This window comes from Engystomops pustulosus, chromosome 2, assembly GCF_040894005.1.
Source record: "Engystomops pustulosus chromosome 2, aEngPut4.maternal, whole genome shotgun sequence".
NCBI classification, from domain to species: Eukaryota; Metazoa; Chordata; class Amphibia; order Anura; family Leptodactylidae; genus Engystomops; species Engystomops pustulosus.
Genome location: NC_092412.1, coordinates 105,211,049 through 105,233,598, shown reverse-complemented (window position 1 = coordinate 105,233,598; position 22,550 = coordinate 105,211,049). Strand labels below are relative to the sequence as shown.

At 39.4% G+C, this 22,550-nt stretch overlaps 2 protein-coding genes across 3 annotated transcripts in view; one reads left to right on the top strand and one right to left on the bottom strand.

Annotated features, from left to right (window-relative positions):
- Window positions 1-19,117, top strand: part of RNF149 (ring finger protein 149) — a 34,663-nt gene extending 15,546 nt beyond the window's left edge. Inside the window, exons 2-7 of the mRNA XM_072135865.1 lie at window positions 8,261-8,511; window positions 8,878-8,946; window positions 10,413-10,495; window positions 11,130-11,226; window positions 12,490-12,685; window positions 18,135-19,117. Coding sequence (XP_071991966.1) covers window positions 8,261-8,511; window positions 8,878-8,946; window positions 10,413-10,495; window positions 11,130-11,226; window positions 12,490-12,685; window positions 18,135-18,202 — 764 coding nt within the window. The 3' untranslated portion in view covers window positions 18,203-19,117. The remainder of the gene's footprint in view (window positions 1-8,260; window positions 8,512-8,877; window positions 8,947-10,412; window positions 10,496-11,129; window positions 11,227-12,489; window positions 12,686-18,134) is intronic.
- The window catches only part of RPL31 (ribosomal protein L31), a 435,376-nt gene that overhangs the window by 147,339 nt on the left and 265,487 nt on the right, over window positions 1-22,550 (bottom strand). The gene's annotated exons all lie outside the window — the stretch shown is intronic.

Sequence of the window (22,550 nt, the reverse complement as noted above, 5' to 3'; positions counted from 1 at the left end):
AATAATAAGGTAATCGGAACAGAAGTTGTCCAGTACAGTGACATGGTCACAATGATGTCCTTGTATGTTCTGGTATTTCCCTCATTGGCTTAATTGAAGTCCCTTCAACCAGGTATTTACCTTTAGAAATTGGGGTGGTAGCTTGTGATGATTTACTTGATTCATAGCACATAAGTCAACCAGGAGGGGACATCACAGCATATCTCTAGGTGTTTTTTGAAAACCTACCATAATACAATTCTTATTGTTGTGTGCCTATACCTAAATGTATCAAGGTTACTAAAACTTATAAGACGTACAGAAATCATCAGGGTTATTTTCAGCTACCGATTGATTGCCGACTTCTATGTGGTTATACCATGGATTCAATTCCTAAATAGCCTTCGCCGAGATTGAACTCATAATTGATGCACTTAGTCATAAAGTAAAAACTTATAATGGCCTCTTAGGAAGGTCACAGTGCTGTATATATGAGAGAAAGCACTTTAAGAATGACCCTTAATATTCTCTTAATTCTCTAGACAAAGTGCTTGAGATTTTGTATGGTATTTTATTTGCTTTATAAATAGAAAAACGTGACGGGACTTGCCTTCCAATAATAAAACGGTGGTAAACTAGTAGATCATAATTTTCTGGTAGCCCTTAAATTTGTCACCATGTGATGACTGCCCTGATGACTGCAACATGGAATATAGTGATAAATTTAATTGCAGGTTTATGTTTTGAGGGCCACAACAATTTCAAGGAATTCCACATGACTTTCAACCCCAGAAGCTTTAAAATGTGAGGAGTTTCTTTCAGGAATGAACTCAAAGAAAAACTGATCTTCCCCATTAAGGTGAATTAGCAGTTAGGTGTTTTGTTTTGTTTTTTTTGCTTGTTTTTGGTTTTCTTTTATTCCAACAAAACTCCCTGCATAAAATGCCTAACTTTATTGAGCAGTTCTGGTGAGAGTACTGTGTACACCTTGTGCAGGCCAATTCTGGAAGAAGGTTCCACATGTCAAAGCTATTCCAATCTCTGAGCTGAGCCCTTGCCAATGACTTTCTACCTGTCCTGTTTAACAGGAGCTTGACAACCATTGTTAATGGTTCCAACAAATATTGAAAACTGCAGGTAAAAGCCACAACAGTAATTGATATTCCAGGTATAAAATCTGCAACACAATTTACTTGGGGTTAGCCAGCCCATCAGATAATTTAGTATGGTGTATCCACGGTCTTGGGATGCATGATAAACTGTCACAATTATCTATGGCAGGCTGGACGGGATAATTCTTTTGATCCGTTGGGATGGCAGGTAATAGCATTACATAGTGGCTCCATGGAGTTTGCCTTGAGATAATGACTTCAGTTGCTACGTAAAAGTGATCTCTCCATATGTATTTCCTCTTATGTTTTCTACCGTTTAACTTGTCAGGCACATCATTTTGATAATTCTTCTATGTTTTAGACATGTATGTCTTATATATAACATAGCACTATATTTTTTGTTTAGCTGTTATGACTGTATTTATGATTTTTATTACTAGATCCAAATAAGTCTTTTACAATTTGTGGAGGGTTGAAGGTAAGGTAAGAGATTGTGAATCCATCAGCATGTTAGGTTTTGTGTAGAAAATATTGGTGAAGAAATAAACAAATGTTCAGCTTCTTTCGTGCGGGCTCTTCTGTTTGATGGTGTGCCAATTAAGAGAGGGTAGTCACATGAAGAAAGCTTAGCTTCAGGCTCCGCTCATAAATGTTACACAAAGGCTTTTGTTCTAAGAGAATTTTAGAACAATCTGTTCCAGGCAGATTATTTAGCACCAAATGTGGTGACAAGGTTATTATCTGTTATTTCTCCTGTTTGATGTACTGTAATGTTATAACATTGCACCACTTGATGCTGATCTTGCCTAGACATTATGTGCCTACAATTGTAGAAGTATGGCTTTTTCTCAACACTGATGACTTTGGGACATTCTGAAAGCTATACACTTGGATGTCATTGCTTGTATTTCGTTAATTGGATGTAGCAGAAGGCTATGATTCAGATAGACATTTGTATTTTTTACTTCTTAAGTGTGGCAAACAAGTCTAAGCTGTTATATCCTGTTATAGCTCTGCATTGTGCCATCTTCTGTTATTCCTCATAGAAATTTATGGATGAAACTGCTATCTCTCAGCTAACTCCCTCCTTGATCCCATACAATTTGGTTTCCGCTCTATGCATTCCACTGAAACTGCTCTTTCTAAAGTATCCAATGATATCCTCACTTAAAAATCCAAAGGTGACTATTCTCTCCTGGTTCTACTGGATTTCTCGTCAGTGTTTGATACCGTGGACCACCAGCTCCTCCTTAGGATGCTTCGCTCTTCTTGAAACGTAACCCTTCCAAAGCGTAACTTCTTGTCTATTTACCTACCTAACCCTATCTCTCCATTTCTGTCTGTGATGTCATCACAACCCTGCGGCAGCAGGCCAGCTGTCTTGGGGTTGTGCTGGACAATCTCTTGCTCACTCTTGCCGGATGCACCTTAAAAATATTTCTACAGTCTGGCCATTTCTTACATTTGAAACCTCTAAAACATTAATTGCCGCTTTCACTCTCGTCTAGACGACTAGAACTCTCTACTAATCTGTCTTTCACTTACCAAACTCCTCTACAATCTATTCTCAATACAGCAGCCAGTCTTGTATTTCAGACCAAACACTACATGGTTGCCTCCAGTCTGTGCCAGTCACTGCACTGGTTGCCTGTCTCCTTCCCAATACAGATTAAATTAACAAGCCTCATTCACAAAGCTCTTCATAATGCTGCGACTCCCTACCTCTCTTCTCTCATCTCAGTCTATCATCCAACCCATGCTCTTCGAAATGCCAGTGATCTTAGATTATTCTCTTCCTTAATTCGATCTTCCCACGCACGTCCAGGACTTCTCCAGAGCTGCACAAATTCACTGGAATGCCCTACTCAGATCTATCAGACTAATACCGTTAGGACCATTATGCAAGCTCTTATACCTCTTTTGTCATCCCCTCATCCTCATAGACTGTAAGCTCTTGCGAGCAGGGCCCTCAGTCCCAAAATTAGTTCCCCAGAATTTGCAAAGTGCTACACAATTTGATGGCGCTACATAAATAAGGATTATTATTAAGTTGATAAAAAGGTGTTAAAAGAGTTCAAGGATTCATGATTATAATACGACGGTGTTGTTTTGTTTGTGTGGTTTTGTGTTGACTCCATGCATCATATAACTGCATCATATACCATGCATATAACTGTGATGCTTTCAGTCCTGTCCATGAAATCAGGCTACCACGTGGTTTGTGATTCACAGACAAAGCACGTTCGTCTTTTCGTCTTACACTGTTCTATTAGCATTGACTGTGAAAACACGACCCATTAGTAGAATGAGACGATAACACCAGCTGGAGGTAAACACTTGGGTATCCTACATGATGCCATAGAAATACATATATGATGGGAATTTTCTCGGGATCACCATCTTACCCGGATGTGAATAGGATCTGTAAAGTCGGATCACAGAGGGGCTAGGGTAGCCCCTTGGGCTCAGCATCATTTAAAAAGTTGATTTTAGAAGGATAATAAATATAAGATTACCACAGTCACAGTCCCTGGTTTATCATGCTTGATTTTCATGGCAGATCTCCTTTAAACTGTACTTGGTACATTTAAAAAAAAAAAAAAGGCTTGTGATAATTAATGAAATAAGTAGTCATATTTTGGCAGTGCTAGATGTCAGAAGTTGCACAGATGGAGCAGTTTTAATTGAAAGCATGGCATAACCTGGCACAAGGCTCATGGGAGCTCTGAGTGGGCACAGCCAATACGTGCAGTTTGCCTCTTCTACTTTTTGCTACCCTGTTTTTCACTATTACTCTAACATCTCCCTGTTTAGTCCTTGCTGAATCCACTTTTCTTGCTGCTTATCTGAAAATCTGCAATTCATATGTCATTGTACTAATCTCACTGTTACTTAAGTGTGTGTGTGTTCTAGAATCTGTCTATCACTTTTTAGATGAATTTTCAGTCTGTTTAGATTTAACTTCTAGTAATGTAGGCATTTTCCTATTCAGTAGTGCAGCTCTATTTTGGAAAAATCATAACAGAAGGTGCAGTCATAAGTTTCTGAGTAACCCATGGCAAGTTGCACTGACAAAATACTGGACAAATTTTTCCTTGTCCTCTTGTCAGTTTTGAAAATAATTACTTTCACGTCAAAATTCCAAGTTCTCAAAGTATACTAACATAAATAATCAACATTTTGGCTATTGTAAAATGTTATTTACTTCTGTAGTCAATTTTATTGGATGGGTGTTTTAAAAGGCTACTGTGGCAAATTGTATGTATTTAAGGTACTTTGTGGGTGGTTTACATCCTGATGAGAGGTAATTATAACTACAACTATAACTTTTTTACATGTTCCGTAAATGCACTTGAGCTTTTCATTATCGGACAGTTATGGAAAGTTCTTTTCTATTTGTATTTTGTGTTATTCTCTCCTCAATAAGTAGTGTTTACATATATGGTCAATCTGCAAAGCAGCCTTCTTCTACTCCATTTTTTAGATCTTCTAGGGAAGGCTGCCTGAGATGTACATGCTGCTTCTGGTCAGGGCAGCTTCTCTATGGCTGGGTTCTGCAGGGCCTCCTTTTTAATGTGTCTTTCTTATGTATAAAGTTGCAAGAATTGTGTGGAAACTAAAAGAAACTGACCAAGAACATGAATTCTTTTTAATTGAAGGTTCACTTTAATTGTACTTCAGATCTCATTAAAAGCTAGAAGAATAGAAGAAAAAGATGGGCCTTTATGTGTTGAATCAACCTAGGAGGACAAATTGTGTCTTTCGATTAATGTTCCATTATTAGGGAACACAATTATCCGGCTGGAGATGGCACTGAGGCAGAATCGCACATGTAAACAAGGGAGGATTATCCTTACTGCAAGGTTTATTCTATAACTGGGCAAAAGTCCAAACACTCTGAAAGCTGGGCAGGCTCATAGTGACAGCAGCTGGCATAGAGAGATTGTTGAGGTCACAATACTTAATATTTACATGTCTCTGTCTCCTCTCACATAGTTATCTAAATGGGGCTTTACAGCCATGAACATGTATAGCCGATCCACAGGGTAGTAAGATGCTATGTGAGCAGAACTCTTAGAAGCTAATACATGTCTGGTGGCTTGTCAAATCTGCTTTTCCTTCTTGGTTAATCTCCCACTCATTGAAGCTTTTATCATTTGGATATGTCATTTTATGGTACTTTGTTTCCTTAGTCCTCAAAAAGATTTTTTAAATATTTATGTAGAGTGCACACACATAATAGAGGAGTAAATCTGATGTGCATACCTTACTCTTATCTAAGGAATGAGCCTCCTTGAGAACATTATTGATAGTGTTTATCCCGCTGTTTGTGTCTGGGCGCAGTAGTAGGAAACCTGTGTTCTGTGTACTTCCCAAGGGGTTCTGTGACATAGTTTTGCCAACAGACGTAGATTGGAATTAATGCAGCGCGTACAGAGAGATCTTCTTGCACCTGTCCATGTCGCTTCTGTTCTCTGCTCCCAAGTAGAATTTTCGCTTGGATATTTTGAAGAAAAATAGTATCTGTATTTCTCTCGTCTCACTATAACAATATTTAGGGCGAGTTCTTTGTGCCCCAACAGTTACATAAGTTATTGATGTGTTTGGCTCTTTTTAAAATATGAGATGAAAACCCCATCCGCGAAGATCTGATTGTGACATCAGCTATATATATATATATATATATATATATATATATATATATGTCTAATAAAGGCATCTGCCCCATCACATTTACAATTTTGCACAGCCCTTGGACTCTGGAGTGTCCAAGACTATGTTTCAACCCAAATTTTCAACCCATGCTTTCCAATTATTTGCCACTTTGAGAGAGACGTTCGCTGTGCATGACTCGCTGAAGAGAATTCCTGATGGAGTTGCCAGAAATATTGCACTGCTTTCTATAGCATTTTATTTAGGGGGTAATAAATGCCAGGAAACTAATTTTGTTTACTATTTCTGTGGGGTATTATCTATGTCCGATACAGACAATAATGCCCCATTCTATATTTTTTTTTTTAGCTAAGAGCAGTTATTTACTATCCTGGACGACACTGGGGACTACACAGTGGCTTAGTGGTTAGCATTACAGCCCTGCAGCGCTGGGGACCAGGGTTCAAGTCCCAGGGTCAAAATCTGCGAAGAGTTTGTATGTTTTTTCCGTGTTTGTGTGGGTTTTCTCCCACACTCCAAAACATACTAGTAGTTTGATTGTGAGCCCCATGGGGACAGGGACTGATTTGGCAAGATCTGTGCAGTGCTGCGTTATTTGTGAGCGCTGTATAAATAACGTAATTAATAAAGCTAGTTTTGCTAAAGTTTTTATAACTTTATATTGCTGCAATCAAAATTCTTAGTAGGAAATGTCTACCATCCGTTAAACTGATGGTAGATGCCCTTCAAGTTTTACTCTTTTGTGCCAGTGAATTTGCAGGGAATTTTTTTGTTGTTTTTCTTCTTTCTCCTAATCGATGATTATTAGGTCTTGTTACTTGCAGAAGATACAATGTCAGTAGTTTTATATACATGTCTTCCATCTAACAGTATATGGTAATGATTGATTTCATTGTAGTGTGCTGTTCTTTCCATCACTCTTTTTCTGAGCTGGCAGTTTGTGCTCCGCATCAGCACATAACTATATGCAGTTACCAGCTCTTGTGTTGCTCAACTCAACAGAAGTCCTATTGTCTGCTAGATGAGAGAATCCTCTCATGTAGTCTGTCCTGAAATACAGATAGAACTAGTCTGTTCAGCTCATCAAATAGCTCAGATACCGATATTTGTGTTTACTATAAGCAAAGCATTTTATCTGTGGTGGCTATATTTTCCTCCTCCGTACATTTATTTAATATCTGACATATGGTAAAAAAAAACCTTGGCATGCACTTGTGTTTAAAAGGCAACAACACCCTTAGTGTACCTACACATGTATAGGTAATGCCGCAGCCATTCCGCAGGAATATGTTGCAATTATCTGCTTTCTGATGAATGTAATGCCACAATCTGAGACAGAGCTCAACCTTTGCATGTCACTTTTATGCAGATGAAAAATCTTTCTGCTGCAGATTTCTTCCATATTGTGTGTATGGTATTCTCATTAATTCCATACACTACAATGCTTCTGTGTTACACTGCAGATTTGTCACATGAATGCAGATGTGTGCAGTTACTTTAAATGTCAAAGGTTTTTTTCATCAGATGATTAAACTGAATCCAATTGGTACACTGGTCCAGTTCTGAAGTGAGCAAATTTTCACTCCTAATTTTGTCACTGTTCTACCAGTGTTTGATACAAAATATCTTTATGGTGCACGTAATTAGGACTGGTGTTCTTTTGGTCAATATTTTAAAGCATATGAATTAAGGAACTGGGTATGTAGGAACTGGTATATTTAGTAACTCCAGCCAACATTGTTTTTGCCCCTATGACTATAGGATTTCCAGAATTTTGGGGTGTCATGGGAACATGGATTAACAACAAAGTTTCTTTGCAAAGACCTTTCATGACTGTAAACATCCAGCATCCAGAGTGGGCAGAGAGGACCATCTGTAACTAAGGGTTGTCTGTAAGTCGGGTGTTCTTAAGTTAAGGACATTTCAACGGAAATGTGTGTATACATAGTAGTAGTGAGTCCTCATCGGTGCTTTAGTAGCTAGAAACCAAATATCAAGTGTTCCTGGACCGCACACCTTTGTCGGATAATATAATGCAATGGTTGTGAGACAATCATAGGGGTTCCTACATGTGACTTCTGGGCTGATGAGAGATGCATTGTTTGTTCTGATGTTGTATTCTGAACGTATTAACATAACCTCTATTTCCTGTAATATTGTGCTATGGTCTGGGAAGCAGTTTCCTCTTGTTATATCATCATGTGGTTGACAAATCCCTTTCTGTCTGATGTCAGCTTGATACCCTCCCAAGCTGCCAGTCAGATCTTATGTTATTTAGCACAATGAAATCATGACACTATGAAGCTGCTCCCTCATGACTACTTAAGGGACACTTTCAGGAGCCAAACTAAAGTTTAGAAAGCAAAAAGCTTGAGTTTTCAATCACAGAAACTTTTAGGCATGCACCATGGAAAACATCATTACTTGACGCTGTGGCCAGTTCAGGGTAAAAATAAAAAGTTGTCATTGATTAGTTTGTTTATTATATCTTGCAGGAACTGGTAACACTGTGGTAATAATGGTTGGCTACCCCAAAGGAATGGATATCATGGAGCTTCTGAGAAGGAACATACCAGTAAAGATGATCATTACTGTGGGGACCAGGCACGTTCAGGAATTCATCAGTGGTCAATCGGTGGTGTTTGTGGCTATTGCCTTCATCACAATGATGATCATATCGCTTGCCTGGTTAATATTCTATTACATCCAACGCTTCCTTTATACTGGCGCTCAGTATGGAAATCAGGTGACTATAATACCCATAATGTAGTTATTACGTATATGCTGGCCATACACATTAAGTCACTGTCAGCTCAATAATTCAGAGCAGAGAATAAGCTGCTGTCAAAGGATTAGGCATGTTAAAATCTGACATGCCCAAACCTTCTTTCCCTGACATCTGCCATTGGGGGATGGTTGGCCGGCTACCATTCTTGTGAGATCATCAGCCAATTCTGCTAAAACCCTCAATGTTTATCTAATGTGTGGGGCCAACTGTAGCCTTCTATTGCCGTATAACTGAATACATTGGACTTTACTGATGTGTTTATAACATCTTATTCTCAAAATGATTTTATTCATGATATGTTTTAATATTTTCTTTAATTCAAAGGGCATCCGAAAAGAAACCAAAAAAGCCATCGACCAACTGCAGCTCCATAAAGTAAAGAAAGAAGAAAAGGTAAAAAGGATATTCAAGTGAGATGAAAAGATTAGATAATTTTATTGATCGGGGAGATGTGTATAGATTTCTAGCATCTGTCTTTTGTATATTATTATATTGTATATTAGTTTTACATAGAAATGAATAGGTATTTGGCATTTTTGCCTATTGTATTTATCTTTGGATATTTTTGTTATTGCATGAACAATGTAAGATATTAGGCTTAGGTTAATGTACAGTGTTTTATAACCACTATGACCCCCTCCTGTTCAAAATTCCATATTACATGTTTTAAAATGGGTTAAAAAGCAAATAACTGTTTTAACAGTAAGAAATGTTATATTAAAAGGGAATCAACCCATGAAGTGTTACTCAGAAATGATTTGATGATGATCTTCCGCTTCTTTTCATGATTCATAATTACATCCGTATCGTATTGTACAGTATAATTAAATACTAGTTGGAACACATTTTAATGTATGTTCAATCCTTTGGAAACTGTTATGTAGTTGTTTTTAATATCACAGGTACAGGATGTGCTGTATTTATTCTGTCCATAAGCAATGTGGACTTTTATCTGCACACAGACAGGACATAGGGACATTTGCTGTTCTGGCAGCAAGATCTGATATACATACAGTATATACACACACATATATTTGGTTATTTTGTAATGAATATTTGTCAGTCTAAAAAGCATGCCAACATTATATAAAATTCATGTCTTTACACACTGTCTCAAACAGATATCTGCACATAGGTGATAATATTGTGTGAATCTGCTACTTCCACGTTTTAGGTGTTCTTAGGAGGCCACACTTACTAGTTTCAGTATGCCTATGATGCCCATACCCAGCAGTCACTTCCAGGTTTTAGTAGAATTCCTATGACTATCACTCCTGCATGAGTGATAGTCATGTCTGCATTTTGTACTATTACCGGTACGTCCCATCAGAGACTTGCACATTTTAGTATATTTTTAGTATATTATCATGTACATCAGATTTTGGTACATATTTTAGGTTTTGAATAAAACAAGATCATCTACATAAATTGTAGAATTACAACAGTTTTCCCTTCCTTTGCAGTGGTAAATGCTCTGCTAGAAGCTTATGTTTATCTGTAGCATCATACCACATTTTATCTTGGCACATTTTTATCACATATTGTTTGCTTTATAAAAAAAAAAATAATAATGCAGAAAGAATTGGAAACAACCATTTACATAATTGGGAGGGACTGTAGTGAATCATTAGGCAAACTATGACAATGCTATGTGTAGACTTGTGTCTTCCTCCAGCATGTTACATGGACTAGCTCAGTAATGTTTTCCGTGCCAGACAGGTAGGCAGCTGTAACGTCATCATACAGGGCTTGTCCTTAAAAATATTTTCAGGGTGACTCATTTTATTCTCTCATTGGATTTTTGCAGTCACTACTGTATATGAGATAATCTGACATTATCTTGTATTTTTTTAATTTAGGGAATTGATATTGAAGCTGAAAACTGTGCTGTGTGCATAGAGAGCTACAAACCCAAAGATGTTGTTCGCATCCTCCCATGCAAGTACGTTCTAATTTTTCTCCCATCTGTTTCCATTTTAATATACAAGCTCGTGTACTTCTTGTGTCACCACCTCATAGACTGTAAGCTCTTGTGAGCAGGGCCCTCACTCCCATTGTTCCGTTTGACTATGTTTGTACTATTGTAATGTAGTGTTTTATTTGTATGTCCTCTATGATTTATAAAGTGCTACCGAATGTGATGGCGCTATATAAATGAAGATTATAATTATTATTACATACAGAGTATTCACACAAACATGTGCAATTTCCAGGCCACAAGCAGCGGTCTGGCTGCCATTGCTTGCCGCCTTTCTGGCATTGGTGGGTGAGCCAATACCTCTAGGGGGGGGAACAATAAGATTCAAATTTTGACAAAGAATCTGTTATACTGGTCTTAGTGATGTACTAGGACCATAAACCATAGGTCATCGCCTGTCATTACAGAGGGGAGCTTGTACATTCCACTTTACACTCTGCCGAAGCAATATATTTACAGTAAGCTGACCCACAGTTTTATTGTATAGAATTTTTTTCATAGTAAGGAAAGCTGTTTCTGATATCATGTTTTATACCTGATTACTATGGATCTGATTCGGTACATAATGACATTTGCCCCCCCCCTCTTCTTTACTTAGGCATATCTTTCATCGACTGTGTATAGACCCCTGGTTACTCGAACACAGGACGTGTCCAATGTGTAAACTGGATGTTATAAAAGCTCTTGGATTCTGGGTAGGTGAAACGCAGAAATAGAATCCCTCTTTTTCATGGTTTGTCTTGGGCAATGAAACTAGATGACCCCCAGACAACATGGGGACAGGGCTGTTGCTGTTTCTAGGAAAACTTTTTAATGTGTATTCTATGTAGGGGGTAGTATCCATCTTTGAGTAAAAATAGTTTGGCTACGACACATGATTAAATGAAAACTGGTGTTATATAAAGAAGACAAATCTACATTGTACTTAAATATGTAGATCACTGGTAGATGTCTGCACATAGTTTCATGGTTTCTATTATTATTTACTCATATCAGATTTTAGATCTGGATTTTATTATGTACCAAGATCTATTTTTGTCTTGGAAACATAATGTTTGAAATATTTTTAGATGATCTCTGTAACTTACTGTTCTGTACAAGTCCACGCGGAAGGTGATTACACAGGGTTTTGTGCATCTGTATACATTGGCATCTGTAATAGTCGTTCTGTGTGCAGTATTTTGCCAATTCCGAATAGAAAGTTCCTGTTTTCGGCTGGTTGGGACACACATGGAGCATGTGACTGCATAAAAATAAGCCATGTCCTGTCAAAACTCTCTAATAAACTTGCCTCCAGGTGAAACTTGCTGCCATCTGCCCCTCTGAATACAATCAATGCCTACTGTTCAAGAACTTGTTTGAAGTTGTAGATTATGAAGATATTAAAAGAGACAATCCTTGCTTAGGAAACTCATTCTACCTTCCCTAAATCTGAACAGCATCTGTTCAGTGTTCTTAATAAATGACCCTGGTCTGCTTGGTTCTATTCAAGGCAAAGTGGGAGACTCTGATGGTCTCTACTCTCATGTCTTTAGCTAGACCATTATGTAAAGACTACGGTAACTGCTATATGACCTAGCCCTGTATCGTGCTGGATAGAAATGTTACACCTCTGCATACAACTGTGTAACATGCAGTACCATACCGCACACTCTAAGGACACACAATCTGCTCCATTGTCGCTCTATGTGATACCGGCTAACCCCGAACCCTATTTGATGGTTGAAGAATGATAAATGTAGATTCCTGTACTTTTTTCACACTTCATAGGCTACTATAGGAAGAATTTGGTGCTTCTATAAAACGTTGGCCATCAAAATGTTTTGCCTTTTTTCGTGGGCAATAAAGCACACTATTTCACACTGCACTCCCTTTACTACCATCATAGCATCACAACCATTATTATTCTAGAATCAAGCAACTGGTCATGTAATAATTTCAGTGGATATGTCTTACAGGTGGAGCCTGAAGAAACACTTGAAATCCCTGTGCCTGAATCCATTGCTGGCAGCAGCCTTTCTGTTGGGACTCTAAGTTTTGCCCAAGAGGAGAACAGAAGTGAAATAAACAACCTGCCTACTTCTTCAACAGGAGACACTTTACAACAATGTAGCAGTGCCAAGGAAGACGCAGGGGAGACCACTGCATTGCTTGGTGAGCCCAGCGATTTCCATCCTCTAGAGAATTGGTCTCATTAGTTTGTCTCTTTTAGAAATCAGACTTCATGATTATTATAGGCAGAGCTTGTGACCAAGAGCTAGCAGTAGCTCTCTCAAACATATTCTATACTTTACCTAGATTCCATTGAAACTTAGAGGGGTTGGCCACTTTACCTCATGTTTTTTTGTAGTGTGTGGGGCAGGATATTAGGTACCGTATTTTTCGGACTAAAAGGCGCACTAAAAATCCTTTGATTTTCTCAGAAATCAAAGGTGCGCCTTATAGTCCAGTGCGCCTTATATATGAACCATACTTACAGACAAAAGCTGCCTTGAAATGTGCACAGGTCTGCCACCTGCTGGTCATTCATCCTTCTAATCAGGTGCGCCTTATACTCCGGTGCGCCTTATATATGAACCTAGGCGTTTTTAGCAGGCATTTATTGATGGTGTGCCTTATACTCCAGTGCGCCTTATAGTCCGAAAATATTTACCAATATGCATATATTAAAAGGTTTCCACTGCTTTCTTGATATGTAAAGTGAAGCCTTCTGACTTTTACCTCATAATCCAGACATTCCTGTCCATAAAATGGCCACAGATGGAGGGTCATGTGATCTCTAACTGTCCATGACCAATCACCAGTTAGAGATCACATGACCCTCCATCTGCAGCCATTTTATGGACAGGAATGGGTGGTGAAAGACTGGAGGATTCACTTTACATATCAAGAAAGCAGAGAAGAACTTTTAATAGATGTATATTGTTAAATTGCCTATTATTCTTCCAAACCCCCCCCCCCCCCCCCCACACACACAAACTTGCACACCCATTACGAAAAACATGAGGCAAAATGGTCAGACCCTTTAAAGTAGTATTCTCATCTGGGCACTCATAGTTAAAAGAAATCTACCAGTAGTATTAAGTAAAATTTTAACTAAACATACTCACCTATCATCTTTTTCCCCTTGATCCTGGCTCTGGTCTTCTTTAATCTTGACACGTTGTGATCGCTGGGGGAAAAAAAGAGTTATAAATTGCAACTCGGAGCACCATGAATTGATGTCCCTGAGCCCCAGGCTGTTGATTATTCATGTTGGAGAGGGAGGTGACGTCATGCGAAAGTAGCATCAGGACATTGTGTTTTGCTTTCTGTAACTTTTTCGGGTATCTTTTTATAACTTTTTTTGTTTTAGCGATCCTGGTGCCAACATTAAAGAAAACCAGCTCCATATTAAAAATATTTAATAAAGTAACAGTAAAGTAGCAGCACCTTACGGGGAGGTGCAGCCATGTTTCTTTTTGGAAAGGGGTAGGGGCGAGCAGCCCTCACCCCCTCCTCCTCTCCCGGGCATCAAAATGTGTGCCCGCCGTGCTACGTACGGCGGGCACACGTTCATGTGAATGTAGCCTACGGGGGCTGTGTATGGGATACTTTTATTAGGGGCCATTGTGTGACATTTGGTGAAGTTTTAATAGTTTACTGTGTTCGGGGAGAATTAATGGGGAGACTTTATTAGGGGACATTTTATGGGACACTGTTACCTGATGCTGAAGGATGACTCCCGTGCTGACAGTACAAGTGTTCTGTCAGATTCAGCACTACACAGAACACTTGGTGGTAGGGGGGGGGGGGGGTTGTGGTTCCTTTGACCCAACACTGATGGGCTAGCACCAAGCTCAGCCAACCAGTGTTGGGGGCAGAATTAGTGATGGGAATTATGGCTCTTTAGATAGATTTATGCTGGCACGTAGTCAGGGGGTCTCAAGAGTTACCAGGGCTGTATATGTGACAATGGTCACAAGAGCTTACAATCTATGAGGAGGAGGGGCACTGGCGGTGACCATGCTTGTACAATGGTCACAAGAGCTTGCAATCTATGAGAAGGAGAGGGCACTGGCGGTGACAATGCTTGTACAATGAACACAAGAGCTTACAATCTATGAGGAGGAGGGGACACAGGGGGTGACAGTGCTTGTACAATGGCCACAATAGCTTACACTCTATGAGGAGGAGGAGACACAGGATGTGACAATGCTTGTACAATGAACACAAGAGCTTACAATCTATGAGGAGGAGGAGACACAGGAGGTGACAATGCTTGTACAATGGCCCAAGAGCTTACACTCTATGAGGAGGAGGACACAGGAGGTGACAATGCTTGTACAATGAACACAAGAGCTTACAATCTATGAGGAGGAGACACAGGAGGTAACATAGACTGTAAGCTCCTGTGACCTTGTACAAGCACTGTTTGGTAATTGTTCAGTTTCACACACCTGTGAGAAGAGCACAGCAGGCACAGGGGCAGAGACTCCAGTACTGGTCACAGGTCCTGTCCCCTCTTTAGTGTTATTTGATGGCCCTACAGCAGAGCAGCTGGGACTCTGGACAGTGACCTGTCCGGCATCAGTCACAGTGAGAGCTCCGTGCTGAGGGGGCGTGGCTTGTGCCTCCCTTCATCTGATAACCTGGAAGTGGTGTCACAGTCTGTGTGCCCTGCAAGAGCTCCGCTGCTCATAGAAGCTAAGAGGCAGCAGCTGTGTGCCATGTGCTGTCCTCCATTCTCTCCTGCAGTGGAGGGCTGAGACGCCGGCACTCTGTACATTTGGACTATAAGACGCACCACAGTTTTTTCCCCATCTTCTGGGGAAAAAATGTGCGTCTTATAGTCCAAAAAATACGGTAATTTAATTCATCTGCCATATAAATTTAATGAATTGGATGTTATTAAAATACATGTACCTGTGTGAAGATAATTTCATCTAAATGTTGTCCCTGAAAGTGAGGTTCTTGTCCTTGGATACGACCACCGATGCTGGAGTGATTTGCACAAAGAAACAAATAGTTTTTGCATATGAAATGACCAGGTGTTACTTCATGTCCCACAGTTGTCCTGAGATCGTCAATGCAGAATCCACGTGGTTGGCTACCTCTGTAGCATATGTGGCCTCCTCTGCCAGAAGGGTGGTTATATCCAAGGACAGCTATCGTGTTTCTAAGGGACAACATGGAAGTAATTTTTTTGATAAGTTGTAAAGATGTTTAGATATGACAGAAGATTTAAAGTAAATGTGCCATCTTCTCAGTAAACGGCATAGAATAATAAATAGCATCAGTGAGAAGTAAAATTTGTTATGCAGTGAATAGCTGTACACGGAAAATGAAAAGTTTGGGATTTTTTAAGGTGGAGAGCGAAAAAGTAACGAAAAAACGCTGCGTCCTCAAGGGGTTAATGGAATAGAGCAAGGTACACCACTATCGGTAGTGTGAATTTAGCCTAAGAAAAACACACTGCTTTTAGAGATTTGATACTAAATAGGCCATATATCAGTGACAATACAAATACCTGATCTACCAGTAAAATAAGTTATACCTGTTAAAGGAGATGCCAATGTGACTACACAATGACGAGTCACTTTGCCCTTTGGATTAATTTGTGTTATAAGGCTATTTTATAATTGAGTATGTAGAAGGAAGCTATAATACTGTATGTAGCAGAGGTGCAGTCACCCTATGTTTACCTCGATGCATGCTTTGCATGTCTTGGGGTTGTAGAGAATGAGTCTTGTTCTCCAGACACCTCAAATTACATATATTATCTGTATATGACTCCTTTAATATTGGCTCATCTTGTTTATTCGTTTGACGGTCTCTTTACACTTAACTGGTCACAACTTAAGGACTTTTAAGTGAACAATAGTAAGAAAGTGCTTAATTGAAAAGGGAATTTTTTTCTTTATATGTCTTATTCTCTTATTGTCTCCATCAAGCCCTATCAGGGCCTCCATATTAATGACTAGTTTTGTTGTTCGTATTCCCAAAACTGGCCTTGCATGTAAGGAAAAAATAGAATCATTAATTGATTTACAATTATCAGATGTCAGAATGTTGTGACCCCGCTGACCATGAGAACGGGGGTGTCCTGAATGTGTATAGGACTGTAATTTACATACGTGACTGTTGCTCCATATACTTCTATAGGACTGATGGAGGTAGTGCAGTACTTCATACAAGTGAATGGAGTGGTGCTCAGATGTGCAGATTATAGCTCCATTCCTACAGGGATCTTGGTGACCATACTGTTGGGGTCCCGGCGATGTATTTGATTCTTGGATAGTTGATATAAACCATATGAGGGAATATGGAAATCATAAAGGAGGTGCTCCCCTGTTCATGTCCCCATTTTTAAACAGAGACACATCAAATAGCTTGTCATTAGAGAATTTATAGTTTACTCTGGTTCCCTACTCTGGCAGATGTTAAATCCCCCAAACACCCCCCCCAACCTGTTTTTAAAAAAAAAGAACCCTTTGAAAACTGTTGTAAAGATCTGCTGTTAGTAAGCAGTAACTGAAACCAAATGACTTGGAGTATGGGTTTACTGGAACTTTCATTTATCAATTAACGTTAACCCTTTTATTTCAAATGATTGGGTGTTGTGTTTCATAATTTTATAAAAACATCTGCTTTTGTAATGCAGCTAACCATCTGGTATTGTTCTGAATTTACATGAAGTCACATGCAATGTATAGTAGCATCTATCATGATAAGGCACGGAGAATAAAACTGAATTACCTGTATATATTGTGTGCGGTCTTATATGTATACAGGCAGTACCCGGGTTACATACAAGATAGGGTCTGTAGGTTTGTTCTTAAGTTGAATTTGTATGTAAGTCGGAACTGTATATTTTATCATTGTAATACCAGCCAGAACTTTTTTGGTCTCTGTGACAATTGGATTTTAAAAATGTTGGGTTGTCATTAGAATCAGGAATAACAATAAATCTTCATTACAGACACATTTGATAACGGTTACAGCTGATCATTGTAGCCTAGGACTAAAGTACAATAAATTACCAATATCCAGAGGTCCGTTTGTAACTAGGGGTCGTATGTAAGTTGAGTGTTCTTAAGTAGGGGACCACCTGTATATGTTCTGTGCTATACACTGTGTAGAGCAGCTTTCCCTGCCTCTCCCTTAGCAGGAAGTGTTGGCAAAACTTGAAGCTCCAGCGAGTTACACCTAGTGGCATGTAACACATGTGGAATAAGGTTTACACCACACAGAGAGGAGTTACAGGCAACTGAACTTTATATTTCGATCTGATTAAACAAGTTTCTTATCACCGTATTTTTCGGACTAAGGCGCACTAAAAATCCTTTGAATTTCTCAGAAATCAAAGGTGCGCCTTATAGTGCAGTGCGCCTTATATATGAACCGTACTTGCAGACAACAGCTGCCTTGAACTGTGCACAGGTCTGCCACCTGCTGGTCATTCATCCTTATAATCAGGTGCGCCTTATACTCCGGTGTGCCTTATAGTCTGAAAAATACTGTATGTAGCTTTATCCTGTTGAGCAATGAATCATATACCTCTATACACATCTTATTTTAAGTTGTGACATACAGTAATATTTGGTTGAATTGTCTTCTACAGATGATCCTGGCAGCGAGGATGTTTCCGGAGAACAAGCACAGAATTCTGGAACTCCTACTGCTCTCTAACCTTCCTTATTAAGGCCCTTCAGACTGTGCGAGAATTTTTACGGGTTTTATATAAGCCATGAAGTGACACTTGGTTTAATGAGAAGAGTATAAAAGGCTTATAACTGCCGGATACTTATTATATTATTATTCTATTTAATTTAACATACAAGCCCTTTCTTCAAGCACATACACATGGCATTCGTTACATATTTGTGTAAGGTCTGGATAGGAGCGCACAGGCAAATTCTGCTGATACAAGGTTGTACTTCATGCCCAAATTTAGAATATGTGCTTCTCTGTATTTGAAAGAGAACCTCTAGATGAAGGAATGCCTAAACCTTTAGTGGACTAGATTGTACCTGTGATGGCTTACGTGTGAGTTCCCTCTTCATGTATACATGGACTCCGTGAAAACAAACCTTACAGACAAAGCACTTACTAGAGGAGAATGCCCGGTACTTACCCTGTTGTCATGATACCCATCCAAGTATATCTGATGGCTGATCCTGGAAATCTGGCTCAGGAATTCCATATAAATAGTGGTGATGAACAAACTCTGCTCCACTTGGTCCACCTCAGGAATCAGGACATCTACAGTTATGAACAAGTTCTGTTCTGTTGGATCCAGCTCAGGGATCCAGGCACCTGCAATGTTGAATATGTTCTGTTTTTGTTTTGGATCCAGCTCAGGAATTTGTGTGCTTGCGATTATGAGAACAGATTCTATTGTTGTGAATGGAAGATGCAAGCATAACAAGATGACACAATTGTAGGTGGATAAGCTCATCAGACTCGGTTTACTCATTAATTAGTTTGACCAAAGGCTGCTGAATACTTTTTCTTTTTTTGTTTACATTTAGAACTACAGCAAATAACATAATGTACTGTGCTGAATATAAAAAAGAATTAAAGCCTTTTTATTGGTTGGTATAACTGTTTTGTGTCTTTATGGCCTTATTTAGGAAATCAGAAAGATTGAATATTCCTGGATGTATTATTTAACCATTTATTACTGCAGATACACCTTTTTTTTTTTTGCAGCAATCTTTAAAGGGAACATGTCAACCACTTTTACCCCACTAAACTGGCACCCACAGGCATGAGGGTATGAAATGTCCTTTCTAGAATTCCTTTTTTTAAAAAGAAAAGTCTTGTCCATTTACCTAATAAAAATGTCCTCCTAAGTAATGTGAAAATGAACATAGAAGAGTCATATTTCCCTGAGAAAAGACAAGTTTAGAGGCTGCAGATCAGAGTTCAAAACCCCATAACACAAAAATGAGTGGATGCAAAAAACCATGGAGACATAAACCTGACATTAGGTTAATGTTAGTTATCAAGTTTTTTTGCTGTTATGACTGTGTGGAAAAAGAAGAACATTTTGAATCTCGAAAATTGAGACGTTTTCAGAATATTTACCAAATATCCGTTTTTTTTCATAAATAAACGCAGAACATATCATATGTTAAAGCATTCCGAAGTTATAACCACTTATAGTGACACAGGGAAGATTTGAAAAAGTGGCTTCGGTGTTAAGGGGTTAAGGACGCAGCCTGTTTGTATGTTGAGGCTCAGTCCTTTTTTAAAATCTGACCAGTGTTTCTTTCTGTGGTAATAACTTTTCAACAAGTTTTAATTGTTCTACTTTTTGGACAAAAAGGGACACCACAATTATTTTTTTTCTAGAAACCTTTTGCCATTGGTCTTCTTTTTATTTCTATAATTTGTTTTACGTTTTCAATTTCTTTTTACGGATGTGAGAAGGTTTCGAGTTTTAGTATCAACTTCTGCGGGTTACCCCCGGTTAGGGCAATACCCCATAGGCAGCAGTTATCTGTAGGATGGAGACACGGCAGGGATCAGGAGGAAAGGAGCAATATTTAGGTTTTCGAGCTCCGTTTTCTTTAGATTTGGTGTTGGAGGTGCCCCTGAGGTACCAGTACAATACAAACCACCGAGTAGTGACCCCATTTTGAAAAGGGCAACCCTCAAAGAATGTATGTAGGCTAGTATGAGCATTTTTACCCCTAAGATGCTGGCTCAAATGTAATACAAAGTAAGTGGTGAAGAGTAAAAATTGTATTGCAATTTATTAAATATGCCATTGCAGTGACAAAAACATTTTGCCCAACTCATGCCACGGGGGAGAAACACATCAAAAACCATTCTGTGGGTAACCCCCTTTAGGGCAATACTCCATAGGCGGCAATAATCTGCAGGGTGGAGACACGGCAGGGCTCAAAAGAGAATAACTTCCATTGTACTTTTTTTTGGCATCATGAAGTCTTTGTAGATGCCAATAGGGGCCAGTATAGTAGAAACCCCTAAGAATTGACCATATTTTGTAAACTACACCCCTCCATGAATTAATCTAGGGGTATAGTTAGAAATTTAACCCCACAGATGGACCCCCAAAAAATGCATAATGGATAGTGCATAGTAAAAAAATATCCATTATGTCATCATTTTGGCATCATTATCATTATGCCCAGCTGGTCATCTAAAAATCCCTGGAAGTATGATAAATTTGGAAGCAATCTTTCATATATATATATATCGTCCTGGTTTTTCTGGGAATGTCTCACAATTATAAATGGTATCCTTCCAAATGCCTTTTTTGGAGCACGCAAGGTGATCACACAGGAAACACACAGGACAGAGAAGGGAACAGATAGGGAACAATAGGGAACAATAAGGATCAGATGGGAATAGTTTTTTGGTGCAAACAGTAACGCTCTGCTCATTTCTCCAGCGAAACAAAACCAAAATGGAGCCCTGGAGGAAGAGGCAGGTTCTCCTGCCTCCGACACATCCATCCCACCACAATGTTACCATGTGACGTGATGACGCAGAAGAGCCCGAGTGCCCTTGCACCGTATTAGTACTGCACTGAGCGCTAATCGCAGAAGCCAGGGATGTACTAGTACGGCACAGATGTGCTAAGGGGTTAAGTAGCTTTTATTTTCCCCTTTCTTTGCCTGGCTTGCTAATTGGAAGGAGGGATTAGTGTGCACAGGTGATAAATTAAGGGGTAGCAAAAGGGGAGTCCACAGAAATGCAAGTTATCTACATTTTATATCTCTTGATTTATACACTCCTCACAGTTTTGTAACGAGGATATGGCTAGCAAGATTGGTGCTATGCTCCAGTGCCTACTCTACGGCTGGAGCCAGACTTCCAGGGTGAATACCACTGCACCAGATGTGCCCATATTTTTCTGTTTGAAGCCCGCATTAGACATCTGGAGGAAGATATTGCACGTCTGCAAGCAATTGATAATCTTGAGAGGAGTATGCTACTCACTGAGCAAGCAATAAGCGGGGTAGAAGTGGAGGATGGAGAGGTAAGCCAGCAGGGCCAGGTGGGTAGCTGGATTATTGTACAAAGAGGGGGTAGAAAGGGGTTCAAGAAAATGAAGGCCACTTCTGACTCTGAACATCCAAGCAAAATTCTGCAATGATGTAAGGACGCCAGTCTCAGAATTGTCAGCCCTAGAGGATCCTGCTGGGGGAGCAGACCAGCTAGAAGTAGGGTGGATGGGAGTGCAGGTAAGCCAAGGCAGCTAGTGGTTGTACTCTATAATCAGGAAGACAGAATAATTTGTCGCCAAGACTGCCTCAACCAAATGCATACCTCCCAACTTTTCACAAAGAGAAAGAGGGACGTAAACCATGCCCATCGTCACACCCCTAACCACACCCCTTTTACATATTCATTAATTCACAATGATTGGTTTCTTTCAAGTTGCTGTCACACATGGCGCTGGCAATGCCTATAGAAACACAATTCAAGTGCATTGGGGGTCCGATCAACTTGTTTGCATATGCGTTTCCATGGAAATACAAGTGATTGGTACCCATTAACCTTTGTCTTGCATTTAAACAATGCAAGACACCAGATGCAAGTTACCAATCGCATTTGTTTTTAGCTTAGGTCACTTACTGATTGGTGGATCAGTTGGGAATAAGGATATTATCTTCATTAAGTCCCAGGAGGGCCCATCCCAGTGATAAACACTGTTTTAAACAAAGACTGATCATACCTCTTCTCCAGTGCTCCTCACCCCTTGTTGCTTTCACCTCTTCTCTTCTGTCCCATTTCCCTGTAAGATAGCTGGCACAAGCAGCAAGAGCCGACCTAGTTATGTAACGAGAAGCCGGAGAAGGGATGTCATCAGCCTTTTGTTTAAAACAGTGTTTATCACTGGAACATGGCCTCCCTGGACTAATAAATATAATATCTGTAACCCCCACTGATCCACCGATCAGTAAGTGACCTAATCCATAAGACACTTTTTTCTAAAGTGGTCAATTTTCTTTAACCCCTTACAGATGTGTGACATATCTGTATGTCACATATCGACTGC